The 14,792-nt window shown below is 42.7% G+C and overlaps 1 protein-coding gene across 2 annotated transcripts in view; it reads right to left on the bottom strand.

Moving 5' to 3' along the window:
- Positions 1 to 14,792, bottom strand: part of KIF27 (kinesin family member 27) — a 31,566-nt gene that overhangs the window by 14,467 nt on the left and 2,307 nt on the right. For both annotated transcript variants that reach the window (XM_086629397.1, XM_086629398.1), the window contains exons 2-4: positions 14,486 to 14,686; positions 12,227 to 13,185; positions 1,590 to 1,733 (exon numbers count right to left, since the gene is read on the bottom strand). In XM_086629397.1, coding sequence (XP_086485523.1) covers positions 1,590 to 1,733; positions 12,227 to 13,185; positions 14,486 to 14,686 — 1,304 coding nt within the window. The remainder of the gene's footprint in view (positions 1 to 1,589; positions 1,734 to 12,226; positions 13,186 to 14,485; positions 14,687 to 14,792) is intronic.

The following is a 14,792-nucleotide window of genomic DNA, read 5'->3' as shown; positions in this document are numbered from 1 at the left end:
CTTTATATGGATGTTTATGGAGGAATAAAATGGAAATTAAACAAAAATGTTGAAATAAAACACATGGTCTGAGCCTAATTAGTTAAATATGTATACAGGCTTCCTATTTCTCTTTGAGCAGTTGCACTTTAAAGATTATTTATATTAATAAACATATACATGATCCCAGGATCCTTTGTACGGGCTACTTCTTTTTCTTCTAACAAGCCTCAACTTTGCTGGTGATGCTGGTTTGGAGAATTTACTTACCTGCTTCTCCTATAGCAGCCTCCGTACATTGTTCAAAACTACTTATCGTTCCTAAACTAAGTCATCCGTAAGGCTAAGATTATATCCATTTTCAAATCCCTCTATTCTTTTCAATTCTTTTCAAAGTACTAAATTACATATTCCTGTGAATAAAACTTAAAATATTTGGCAGAAGCATTTGCTTTCCATTATTCTACCTATTTTATATGTTTTTAAATAAAAGTGACAGTTTAGTCGATTAAGTACTAAAATGGTGCCTGAGAGCTCTCAAGCTTCTCTCCTGTCTCTGATTTGGAAACACTCATGATCTTTTACCTCTGCTGTGACTCCTTCTGTTCATTACCTCTCCTTCGTATACTCTAGAATTTATATACACATTATCTCAGTGTAATAAATTGGCACTATGCTGTACAGGTTAAAAAAGAATAAAATATCAATCTAACCAGAAGTGACAGAAAAGAAAGAAAGTGACAGAGGGAAGAAGAAGATGGTGACTAGTATACTTACCTTTCATTCATCGACTCTGCCCAAGCCATCAGCAAAGAGGAGGAAAAAGGAGAAAAAGTAGAATAAAGAGAAGAGTACTAGATAGCTATACTTACGCTTTTCTCCTTTAAAAAGTCTAGATAAATTAACTATCATCCACGTGGCAGGCAACACCAGGAGAAATCAACTATTTATGGTCTCTTAGATCTTGAAATGTTATACACTTACTACCCATCATAATTTCATTAGCAAGCACAAGATCTAGAGAAGGAAGGAGGCAAACAGTGTTTCCACCATGTCACTCAGTTTTCTCTAATAGTAAACGCTCAGAAAATTAGGATGAAATTCTGTCTTATAAAGTCAAAAGGGAACAATACTCTAATTCTTAATAAATCTGTAACAAAATACGTTTCTATACAACCTTTCAGTTAAAGCATTCTATAGGATCTTTATTGTCTTTTTTAGATTCTAAAGAATCTTTAAAGGCTTTTCAAATCTTAATCCATTAATCATCCTAAAACTACTTAGCAATAATACACGTCTGGGGAGAAAGGTGTGTGTTATGCTTTTGGAAACATGGAGGGGGGGTGAATGATTCACCTCATGTTATACAGGAAGGCTGTGGCACAGCTAGACTGATACAGAATTTCAGGAATTACACTATTGTGCTTCATCCACTAGATGAACTCAACTCAGTAAGTGACACAGCTCTAATTCAAACAAAACGTGCATAAGATGACAGGTAGTTATGTCTAAAAAATCCTGAGGGACCTGTTTTGAAATAATGAATGCATTCATACAGTAGAAGGATGGTTCAATACAGACAAATATAATGTGTATCAGAGGAAAAATACCTGTAATCTCTGTGTTTCTTGAGCCTCCTTTAAAGATTCCAGTTGTTCTTCATTTTCCTGTAGCAATGTCTTTATCTGTTTCTGCAGTATCTGCAGTTCATGATCCTTCTGGCTGAATACTTCTTCATCCATAACTAGAGCCTGCTAGATAATAAAAAAAAAAGTTCAGCTACGGAAAAGAGAACATTATTCTTCTTACAGTTGGAAAATTAAAAACAAAACAAAACAAACAAAAAAACCCAAATCAAAACCAAAACCTCATTTGTTATTAAAAGATGTGCCCAGAACTGCAAAGTTTTGAGGTATGTGAGACAAATTGTCTAAGTGGTTATCTGTGGTTTCTACCAGCTGTTTCTTCTCTTTGTTTCATCTATTGATTTTCTTCCGACAAGTTTCTTCCTTCCAAAGGGAATAATGTACCCATAATCAAAGCTACTTTATTGAAGTAGATATCTAAATCCAATTATTCTCTTTAGGGTGCTGTGAGATGTAGCCATGAGATGTCAGCATCAACCACAGGATTAATACACTTCTCAAATGAAAAAAGAAGGACAGCTGTCCTCATTTTGCAACTCGGATTAGGCTGTTAAGATTAAAGAAACCATGAGAATGCTTCTTCAGGTGTTCTTGTGGATAAATAATCCAACGCCGATTGAAGGAGACTTCCAAATGTTTTTACTCTTCCTGAAAGCTTTGTAGAAGCCAAATACCAAGTATGGAAATGTCATGTCTTATTGTTCTAAAAGTGGATACTTCCGTACAATTAGCTTACCTATATCTTTCTTCCAAGAAAAGACAACTCTTATTAGGTTTTAAGAATGCACTCAAGAACCTGATGTTTCTTTAGCACTTTTTTCCAAAGTCTATGTACCAACGCAAATGCTCTACTAAACATAGTAGACAAGTGTATCCTGTCTCCCATTGATGCTGTAGCATCATGCAGAGTTAAGCCAACTACAGAAGAAAAGAAGCTTGCACAGATGACAGCATGCTGACAGAGTGGCGCAGGATGAATCATAGAATCATAGAATTTCTAGGTTGGAAAAGACCTTAGAGATCATCCAGTCCAACCGTCCCTAATCCCTCATTAAACTATGTCCCTAAGCAGTTCATCCACCCTTTTCTTAAACACATCCAGGGATGGGGACTCAACCACCTCCCTGGGCAGCCTATTCCAGTGGCTGACAACCCTTTCAGAGAAGAAATACTTTCTAACATCCAACCTGAACCTCCCCTGACTAAGCTTATACCCATTTCCTCTTGTCCTATCACCCATCACTAATGTAAAGAGCCCTTCCCCCATCTCCCCACCATCTCTTCTCAAGTACTTGTAGGCCATAATCAGGACTCCCCTCAGCCTCCTCTTCTCCAGGCTAAACAGCCCCAACTCCCTCAGTCGCTCCCCATCAGTTTTATTTTCCAGCCCCTTGACCAGTTTAGTCGCCCTTCTTTGGACTCGCTCCAGGAGCTCAATATCTCTCTTAAAGCGAGGGGCCCGAAACTGGACACAATATTCCAGGTGCGGCCTCACCAGTGCCGAGTACAGGGGCAGGATCACTTCCCTGTTCCTGCTGGTCACACTATTCTTGATACACGCCAGTATCCCATTGGCCTTTTTGGCCACCTGGGCACACTGCTGGCTCATATCAAGCCGATAGTCAACCAGCACCCCCAGGTCCTTCTCCGCCAGGCAGCTCTCCAGCCACTCCTCCCCAAGCCTATAGCGATGCTTGGGGTTTTTATACCCCAAGTGAAGGACTCTGCACTTGGCCTTACTAAAGCTCATGCCATTGGCCTCAGCCCAACGATCCAGTCTGTTCAGATCCCTCTGAAGGGCCTCCCTACCCTCCAGCAGATCGACACAGCCTCCCAGCTTGGTGTTGGCTGCAAACTTACTGAGGGTACATTCAATCCCCTCATCCAGGTCATTGATAAAGATGTTAAACAGAACTGGACCCAGCACTGAGCCCTGGGGAACCCCACTGGTGACCGGCCTCCAGCCGGATTTAGCCCCATTTACCACCACTCTTTGGGCCGGGCCATCCAGCCAGTTTTTAACCCAAAGGAGGATGTGCCTATCCAGGCCAGCAGTTAACCAGTTTCGAAACCAGAACACTGAGAGACTGTATCAAAGACTTTTCTAAGGTCAAGGAAAACTACATCCACAGCCCTTCCCTCGTCAACCAAAAATTGAAGTGGCATATTGTCCATACTGTATTAAAGATACATCACTAAATCAGAATATATTTGCTCAGTTGTATCAGGTGTAGGTGTCAAGGATTTGGTGGAGGTGACTGCAGGGGTGGCATGTGTGAGAAAAGACCAGGGTTGCCCCATGCTGGACTCAGCCAATTCCAGGTGACTTCAGGGGACCTACCGCAGGGAACAGCTGAGCTCCTCATCCAAAGCTGTGGTGCCTCTGTGAGAATATACTCAAGAAAGAGCACAAAATGCCGGACAGGCAGAAGAGGAGGGAACAAAAACAGCGAGAAAGAGCAGAGGGAACACAAGGAGGAGGAAAAGGAGGAAAAGGAGGAGGTGCTCCATGGTAGAGCAGATACCCATGCTGCAGCCCAGGGAGGACCCGCACTGGAGCGGATGGGTGTTCCTGAAGGAACTGCTGCCCATGCAGAGCAGGAAAGCGAGGAGGAAAGAGCAGCAGAGAGAAACGGCTACGCACTGACCACAAACCACCCCGCTGTGTCCCTGCACCACTCGGCACAGAGGGGCAGGAGTATGGAGTGAAGGAGTAAAGATAAGCCTGAAAAAGTTTTGGTGTTTGTCTTTTTGTTCCCCACTATGCAAATGAGTAATTAATATTTTTTTTCAAGTGGCAATACATTAAATAATTTTTCCCCAATTTAAGACTGGTTTTTAATTGGTGAGCAACCTCCCTGTCTTTATCTCAACACACAAGGCTTCTCATTCCTGTTCTTCCTCTTTTCTCTCCCTGAGTCCTGCTGATGGAGGGGTGAATGAGTGGCTGGGTGGGAGTCTGGCTGTTAGCTACAGCTAACCCACCACACCAGTATTTTTATTTTGTGGAAGACAGTGCTATCCAGGCAATCATAGCTGTTAGCAAAGAAATGTGTATGTACACATAAGAATAGGTCCACTATCAGCTATTACATCTGTCCACATGCAAGCCCTCCTCTGGAGTCTGCACTGTCTTGTTTATTTTAGCCTCTCCCTAACCATCTCCTCCAGGCTGTGGATGGCATACTTACCCGGGGAAATTTAAGTTTAAACTCCGCTCTTACACTGTTTTGAACCTGGGAAACAGAGGTTTAAAATAAGCTACAGAAGAAAATAAAGAAGTAAGGAGAAAGCTGTTATTTAGATTGATTGAGGACAAAGAAAAGACAGAATTTGTATATGCAATTGTCTGATAACAATCTGCAGGCTTAGCACAGTTTAGTGTGCAAACTGAAAAGGGGTGGATGTTATAAAATTCTAACTTATTGAAGCACTGTCTCCTTCTACTACATGACAGACTCAGTTTTTCTGAGCTGTTCATCTTACATCAGAACTTCACTCAGTTTCAAACTAGTGTAATTACAAAATTAATTTTCCTTTGAGGATCTGTTTATTGTACACTGATCTGCATTATTTTGGATGTTTTGTTATTCATAGTTAACATTTTAACACAGTACTTCCTAAAGGTATATGGGGATGTTCCCCAAAAGAATTATTTGTCGATCATGTGTCAGTTCTGTGAGGAGATATTATCATGCTTCAGAAAGCTGACAGCTTTTCTCCTCATAGGTCATTGTCTAGCACTATTATCTGCTGTCTGAGAAAGAGCTAATCAGAGCTACTGGCATGACAAGATCTTCATGGGATATCTGCATACATCTTGTTTGGAAATTCTCACCTCAGCTAGAAAACTGTAAAGAAGTATGATGCCACCAGAAAGCTGACGTACAACACAAAAGCCGGTGTTAGAAAAGTGATGAGACAGAAAAATCTGTAAATAGTTTAAAAACTCAGCTGAAAGCATGATAATGAAAAGGAAACGCAGGAGTTCTTGGTAAGGACATTGCTGAAGAAATACAGGTTAGGAAAGTAATGATAATAGATGAGGTACTTGCAACTTCATAGTATTAGATTGGCTAGAATACTACATACATGGTATTAGATAATATTAGATAAGTTGCAAAACTTAGCCTATAGGTTATCTGTAAATATACTGATATCTGTGCAAATATCTGTATTGTAGTAATATTTGTAATGATTCTGACAGACTCATTTATTTGCAGAATTCAAAACAATTTCTGAGTTTACAGGACAACTGAAAGTAGTTGTCATGGGTTAAGCCCAGTAGGAAGCCAAGCACACACAGCTGCTCGCTCACTTCCCCCCTGCCAACCCAGCGGGACCAGGGAAGAGCAAAGGAAGAGTAAAAGCAAGAAAACCTGTGGGTCGAGATAGAAATTGTTCAATAAGTTAAGGTGAAGTGGAAGAAGAGAGAAAGACAAGTCAGACAAGTAATGCAAAGGCAATTAATGCAAACCAAATCACTCATCACCTCCCACAGGTAGACTGATGCCCAACCAGCTCCTGAGTAAAAGATGGTTGATGTACCAAGCCCTCCTCCCTATCCCTTTTTGTTGCTAAGCATGTCATGTGGCGTGAAACATCTCTTTGGTTGGTTTAGGCCATCTACCTGGTTGTGCCTTCCCTGCCCCCGGGTGCACCCCCTAATCTATCCACGGAGGTGGCAGGGGGAGAAACAGAGGCAGACTTGATGCTGTGCACACACTGCTCAGCAAGACCTAAACCACTGGTGCGTTACCAGCATTGCACTGGTCACAGATCTAAAACACAGCACCCTACAAGCTGCTTTGAAGAAAATTAACTCCATCCCAGCCAGACCAAGTACAATCTCTCCTTTCCATATTCCATAACATTTATGCCATGCTCAAGTCCCACACTATCCAATACAACCTCAGTAACCATCCCCACCTTCTCCTCCTTTGGTCTATACAGAGATATCATTCCATTAGCCTATATGCCATTCCTGTAAAATGTTCCTAAAATGGCCATTGAGTTCATTTAGTCCATGACTTGGGTTCTGTCTGTTATGGTGATCACTCAGGACAAGAGAGCATGTTATGTTGAGTTACTGGACATCAAAACCAGATCAGGCTGAATCACCGCTGCACTTGACTGTCTTTTTGTGAGGCTTGTTCACTGTTGGTTTAGGTGACTCCTGCTGCAGTAATTCCTAAAATATACAGCTCAGATCATGGATTATTTTCCCCCAAGATTAGATCTCTTGAGGTACACATCAGACTTCCCCATCCTCCCACATTATCCACCAAGCGTACCTGGGTCCTTGAGCAAAAGCAGTCCCACAAACAGGTTTGCCTTTTCCCAAGGGAGGAACAACCCATGCTGTCTTTCCCAGCCAGTTCTCTACACACAGCACAGGGACCTTATCCCTTTCTGCAATACATAAGGTTTTTGTGTGGGCAGGTCCAGGTTGGTTAGCTAATCCTCTGGTGTTAAATAGCCAAGTGGCTTCTGCCAAATTTGCATCCCACTGCTGACCCGTACCAGTGCCCATTGCTTTCAGTACAGTCTTCAACTGTCCATCGAATCATTCAGTCTTTCCGAGCCTGGTGCCTGATAGAGCATGTGATGCACCCCAGCAATGTCATATTTCTTGGCCAGGTGCTTATGAGATTGTTTCAGAAACGAGTCCCATTGCCTGACTCGATTCTTCCCGGGGTGCCACGTCACCACAGAACTTGCTTTTTCAAGGCGGTGGTATGGGTACCATACTGTGTACTTTTCTTGTTCCACAGTATCTAGGGCCAGCTGGATGGCTTTCGCTCCTGCACATGGACTCAATTCACCTTTCCCTTCTGCAGTTTCTGCAACTTGTCATGAGAGACTCCATGCAGCAGTTTTCCACCTCCAGTGGCTTCCTACAATATGACAGGACTCATCAGTAAACAGAGCACATTGTTTATCATTTTCTGGTAATTTATTATACAGTGGGGCCTCTTCAGCACGAGTTACTTCCTCAGGCAATGCTCCGAAGTTTCTGCTTTCTGGTCAGTCCATGGTCTCTTCCAGGATTCCAGAGCAGTTGGGGTTCCCATTGAGACCCATGGTGTGACTGGTGCCACCTACTTACTCCACATAGCATTGGTTGCATGATGGGTAGAGGGGATGTTTCTTTTGAACATCCAATGCAGTACAGACAACTGCAGTGCCAAGGCAAGCTGAGCTTCAGTATGAATTACTTCTGGACCATCTTGAACCCCTTCGTATGCTAGTATCTCCTTTTCAACTGGTGTGGGCCTAGGATCCTCTACTGGATCTCTCCAGATGCTTTCTGCCAGAGCCTCCAGCTGAGGCAGTGCTCCCTGGAGGCAGCGAGAAGCACATTTCTCACCTTTGGTCCTGTCTGGACTGGCCCAAGGGCTACCGCATGAACAATTTCCCTGTTCAAATGCTTGTTGCTGCTTGGGGATCCAGTTGAAATATTCCTCCCCTCAGGTTGCTCGATAAAGAGGACTTACAAGTTAACTATAACTCGGAGCATGCATTCTCCAGAATCCCACAATGCCTAGGAATGCCTGGGTTTCCTTTTTGTTAACTGCTGGGGACATGGCTGTTATATTATGGATCACATCTGCTAGGATGCGATGATGCCCATCTTGACATTTTATTCCCAAAAACTAGATTTCTCATAAAGGTCCTTTGACCTTGTTTTGTTTTATGGCAAAACCAGCTTTCAGAAGAATATGGATTTTCTTTTCCCTTTCTCAAAACACTTCCTCAGCTGTGCTGCCCCACACAGTGATGTCATCAATGCATGGCAAGCTTTCTTGGACCTTGCCCTGTTCCAGCACAGTCTGGATTAGTCCATGGCAAATGGCAGGGCTGTGCTTCCACCAATCCATGGCAGTTGATTCCAGATTGGACTCTCTTCCACATCAAAGCTAACTGTGGTCTGCACTCTGCTGAAAAAAGGACTGAGAAAAGTGCATAGGCAATTATCAGTTACAGCATATCGCTTGGTCACCTTTGACTCCAGTTCATACTGGAGTGCCAGTGTGTCCGATATGGCAGCACTTAATGGTGGTGCGACTTCATTCAGGCCACAGTAGTCCACTGCAAACCTCCATCCTCTATCAGACTTTCACACTGGCCATATCAGACTATTAATGGGCAAGTAAGTCTTGCTAATCACTTGTTGGCTCTTGGGTTGACAAATCAGCTCCTGGATGAGAATGAGGGAGTCTCAGTTGGGACAATATTGATGCCAGGGCACTATCATGCTAGCAATTGGCACTTGCTGTTCTTCAACACACAGTAAGCCCACAACAGAAGGATCATCCAAGATGCCAGGCAATGTAGACAGCTGTTTAATCTTCTCTGAACCTGCAGTGGCCACATCAAAGGCCTAATGGCATCTCTTTGGATCCCTGAAGCACCCACTTTTAAGAGAGTCAATGGCAAGGATATCTGGGGCCTCTGGACTGGTGACAATAGGATGCTTCTGCCACTTCTTTCCTGTTAGGCTCACCTCAGTTTCTAACACAGACAACAATTGGGATACCCCTGTCACCCCAGGGATCCAGATGTGTTTTTCCCCCTTGCATCCTGATAGCATTAGGGTACACTGTGCACCGATGTCCACCAAAACCAAAGTAAATCCAATTGTCCCTTTTCCGTCGCTTGGCCAGAGGCAGGGTCCACCTGTTCCAAATCAGAGCATTCATTACCTGACTCCTGTAATTGCAAACCAGAAGTCTTTACACTATGAAAGGAGCCCATGTCTCTCTCTGTTGCCCAGGCTATGCTACAAGGATTCACAGGTGTGATCCTACTACAGATCAGCATGGTCCTTCCATGGTAAAGGGCATGGGGTTCAATCCTACATGGACATAAGTCCATTGGATCAGTACCAGAAAGAGGAGAGGGGTCCTCAGCCCATCTGTTGCATCTCCGGAACTGCTTGACAACAACCACAGCAGTAATCTTCCCGGAAGGAACCTTTTTAACCACTGCTTTTTCCCACAATTCATATACACAGCCTTCCAAAACCAAGGTAGGTGCACTGTTCCACTTCCTCACATCCTCCCCACAGTCATGCAGGTAGAACCACAGGGTGGCATATGTTATGTGCCCATGGTTCCATTTCCTTTGAGCATGGAAAGGCTGACTCGTGGTAGCTGAGATGCTGGCCAGCAGAGGCAAGGAGGGAGAGAGATTATCCACCTTCCCTTCAAGTTGCCGAACCTTGTTGAGCAGTCTTTCTGCAGCTGACATGCAGGCCTGTAGCAGGGAGGCGGAGTAGAGATTCCCTTCAGAGTTCACTTGCCTCACTGGGCGACAATATCTTCCTTAAGAGGGAACCTTGTATGAATGCTCAGTAAGAGCCGCCTCTGGAGGCTGCAGGTGGCTGACCCTCTTCCAATCTCTCCGTCAATTCCACAGTCCCTAGGAATGGGTCCCAGCTGCTGTGCTTCCCTACCTTCTAGTTCCAGACTGTTAGCCCCACTATTCCAGCACTGGAGCAAGCAGGTAGCAATTTGCTCATCTTGGCAACAGATTAAATCTTTCCACTTATCTTGCAGCTTGGTCATGGATAGGGACTGGGTAGTTTCCACCTCTTGCGATTTCTCTCTTTCCTCCCTGTCCTGCTGTAGAATAGGCTGCATCTTCTGTTTCTTCCTCTCTCAGAAGGAGCTGCTGCTTCTCTTACTGAGTTGACCTCTGCTTCTACTGTTTCTTCTCGACTAAAGGAGCAACTATTACAGTTGAGGGTTTGGTCCCTGGTTTGGTGTCCGTTTGTCCGGCCTCAGAGCAAGAGACCTTCTCAGTGCCCATTTGTGGGGCACTGAGATCCATCTTGCATTGGGAGACCCTCTTGCATCTCTGAGGGCACGGGACAGTGGCTTGATAGGCATGGGCCAGGTCCCAACACAGCTTTAGAAGCCACCGTGTTGCACCTCCCCTCCTCCAAATGGTGTTATCATTTTGATGGGATTACAAGCCTATTCAGGTGTAAAATCCCAAGCTATCAGAGGCAATAAAGGCCCTGTGCACCTGTCCAACTGCCCCAATAGACCCTGCCACCCCAGGGACTGATCACCTTAGATCGTGTTCCTGTATGGCATTCCCAATTAGTTGTTTAACCTTATGAACAGTAATCAAAACCAGGATCACAACACAGACCAGGATGAACAGCCCGATTACGTGAGGATCTTGAAGGAATGGAGAAGCCATTACATCAAGGCTATAAAAACCTATCCTGGAGGAGAGGAAGGGATAGGAGCCATTCTTTCCTTTCTCCACAAAATGTCACTCAGAGGAGAAAATGGGAAAGGTATAGCTGCTGGTTTTGTCCATGAGATGGTTCTTGGAGTACCAGGACACCAGTGATATATGACCCAAATATCACATTAGGCTGAAGTCCAGTGGTTTTATCACAGCTCTCCCAAGCAAAGGAAAACAAAGTGATAAACAACACACCGAACAGCAAAATCTCAAAACAATATTAATGATTCTTGGAGCCCGTTGTACAGCAATAAAGGAATCAAGCATTGGAATATTCGAGGAAACACGTAAGTCAACACCCAAAGTAAATATGCCAGCATCTGATCTGCAACAGCCGTTCAAATAACAACTTACCTAAACAGGTTTAAGAGCTAGAAGTTTAATCTAGCACACTCTTACAAAATTTATTATTATCTTGAGGGCCTCCAGCCCCATGCTGGGTGCCAAAAAGGACTGTTGTGGGTTAACCCCAGGAGGCAGCTAAGCACACACAGCTGCTTGCGCACTTCCCCTCACAAACCCAGAGGACGGGGTAAAGCAAAGGAAGAGTAAAAGCAAGAAAACTTGCAGGTCGAGACAGAAATCGTTCAGTAGGTAAAGGTGAAGTGGAAGAAGAGAAAAAGAAAACAAAACAAAACAAATGATGCAAAGGCAATCACTCACCACCTCCCAGGGCTGACAGATGCCCGGCTGGTTTCCAGGCAAAATAGGGCTAACCTCCCTAAACCTCCTCCTCTCCCTTTTCCCTGCTGAGCGTGATGCTAAATGGCAGGAAGTATCTCTGTTTAGTGCGAGTCCTTTGCTTGATTGTGCCTGCGTGTCCCCGCAACCCTTCGTGCACCCCCCAATCTTTTCATTGAGGGTCAGAGGCAGAAACGGAGAAGGCCTTTTGCTGTGCAAACACTGTTCAGCAAGACCTGAAATGTTCGTTATCAGCATCGTATTGGTCACAAATCTAAAACACAGTACCCTGTGAGCTGCTGTGGAGAAAACAAACTCCATCCCAGCCAGACCCAGCACACTAGCACAGCTAAAACCAAAAATGCAAGGCGAAACAGCTCAGCCTCATAGAATTATCTTGAAACTGACTAGCCAAAATATGACATTACTTTACTTATCTCTATCATGATTAAGATGATTGTCTTGTTCAATCATCCATTAAAATAACGCTATGCCCCAGGGGTTAGACAAAATTATACAAGACTGTGAATGAAATTTAAATTGTCAGATGAAGTACAGGTAAGTTTAACAGTTTCACATCTTTCAAAATTGAATTCAAGTTTTAGCAGATTGCTCTTTCACACAGTTATTTAAATAGCTAACTTTTAATTAAATACCTGGCATTTCTTTAGTTCCCTATTTAGCTGAAGAATTGTGATGTGATGTGGCTCTTGGCTGGCCCCAGTCTCTGTATTAGTTTCCTGCATGGTGAGAGCCTCCTTCCTTACTTCCTGTACCATCGTGATCCAGCTCTGCAACCTGTCCCGATGACTTCTTTTTAAGCTAACATCATCACTCAATTCAACCAGAAATGGGAAGGCTTCATCTACACAATTTCTGTAACTGAAACATTGAACCTGAAGCCGGGTGAGCTGCTCCTCGAGTGAACTGATACGAGTTCTTTCTTGATTTAAGTCATGTGAACACTGATTATTGACTTGCTGGTTCTGCAAAGCTTCGCGAAGCAATCTGATTTCAAGTTCCATCTCATCAATCCGGTCTTGGTCAGGGTTGTAATTTACAACTGGTTTATTTCTAATGTTTTTGGCTCTGTTGGCATATTTGAGGGAATTTAAAGATTCATCAAAGTCTGATGAGGATGGACTTATACACGTTATCATTACAGTCTTGGCATTTCCTCCAAGAGAGTCTTTCAGAATACGAGTGATTTTAGCATCCCTGTATGGAATATGTACACTCTTCCTTTTCGGGTCTCCAAGGGCACTGATGACATTTCCCAAGGCCAGGAGACCACTATTGATCTGAATTGATTCTTTGAAGCGTTCACCAGTATTTCCAGTCTTTGTCACTCGCTCTGATCCTGCCAAATCCACAAAATGAAACTTTGAAGCAATCATCTGGACTGATCTCCAGGATGAATCCTGTGCAGCACTAGTATTTTTCTGAGATTCTGCAGATTGTTTCTGACAAATACTGATGGTGAAAATGGCGTGAGATCGACTAGAGTGCTCATTCATTTGGGTTGCGCCTGTGTGACGAGCTGCATTGCCACTCTCCAACAGGCTTATCACTTCCTCTGCACATTCTACTTGGAATTCCTTAGCACCGACAATCACTTCAAAGAAAGCAGGAATAATTCAATTAATTCTACAGTCTTCGGAAGAAGTTTACAGCAATTAGGAATAGCTAAACTTTAAACACAAATTAGAGAAATATACAAGCCTGCATTATTATGAGGCCATAGCATATACCTACAGAAAAATAAGACATCGATATGTGAAAAGCAGGAGGTACAACACATCTGAAATCTGCAGATATTTAATATAAGGGTGTATTGTGTCACAGCATTTGAAACAATATCTTAAACACAATACACAGCTTTACTTATTTACACACTGCCATATGGAATTTGCAATCTAGTGCTATCTAGAAAAAGTATGAGCAAAGTCAGCTCAAAGGATATTTTGCTAATTTGAAAAAAAAAAAGGACTAAAAATAAAGAATTTTGCAGTAGAAATGATTCCTAGCCTACAGTAAGAACAGAATTTCTATTCTATATAGCTCAGGTAACTGGGCCTGTTGGACAGGTATATGTTAGTAGCCTAATAATGTGGAAGTATACTTCTACCAAGTGCTCTTACCAAGAATATTTTTTGTTCTTTGTTTTAATGAAGGATGGAAAATATCCTAGCACAATCAACTGAAGCTCACTTGAACTGTACTGAAGAAAATAGATCGTTTAAAATATATTGCGGGGTCCTTACGAAGCAATGATATTGTCTGCAGGATTTGTGCTAAATTAGTGCCTTCTTCCAGCTACAGATAAGAAAACCATGCCAGCTCAAGGCAGCAGTATATTAATATTAGAGCAAACACAACAACTGGATTATAAAGAATAAAGAAAACAAAAAACAGATTATACAGTTTCAGAATAAAATATCTCTGCAGTGGATTCTTCCTGTCATGTAGTGGACAGAAGAACTACAGAATAATTGTTAATTTCAAAGTTTCCAAAAAATATCGATGCTATTCTTAAGAAATGTTCTCTTCCACTCATTTCATAGTGAAACGGGGCAGATGTTTACAGTATAAGTGGCTTAACAATTATAATTTTGAAGAGAGAAGATTTAACCTTGAAATACTTATCCAGGTGAATAATCACACACTATCGTGTTTCTAGAAGCAATAGCTGCATTTCTACTTTATCATTTGTTGTTGTTTCTGATGGAATATCTATACCATTCACAGGCATCTAAACCCAAAACTGCTTCAAATCAGCTGAACTGAGTTTATATTCTGAAAATGTAACTTTTTTCCTAGTATTAGTAATGAATAAGCACTCTCAAGAGAAGGCAAGAATAGCTTGGGCACACAACTGAAACGAAACACACCAAATTTTAGAGACTAAATCCTACCTGTATTTCCCTTTTCATCTTCTCGGATATGTAATTCTTTCACAGTGGTCTCCAACTCCAATAAATCTCGAAGTCTTTCCTTGTAAACCTCTATGTAAGATACCTTCACGTGGAAGTCAACGTTACGGTTTTCAGAAATGTGCTGAAATAATTCCTGAATAGCCCGTGGGATTATGCCCTTCTCATCCGCTGCCACAGATGCTAAAATATAAGCAAAGATGTCACAGAAGCTTGCAGTCATTCTGCTACGTAAATTACAAAGACTGAAGATAGAGACAAGTCTGTGAGATTTGCTACTCAATACACT

Source organism: Tauraco erythrolophus, chromosome Z (assembly GCF_009769465.1).
Source record: "Tauraco erythrolophus isolate bTauEry1 chromosome Z, bTauEry1.pri, whole genome shotgun sequence".
Classification (NCBI taxonomy): domain Eukaryota; kingdom Metazoa; phylum Chordata; class Aves; order Musophagiformes; family Musophagidae; genus Tauraco; species Tauraco erythrolophus.
Note: the sequence above shows the minus strand (reverse complement) of the source record. Positions and strands in the feature narration are given on the sequence as shown.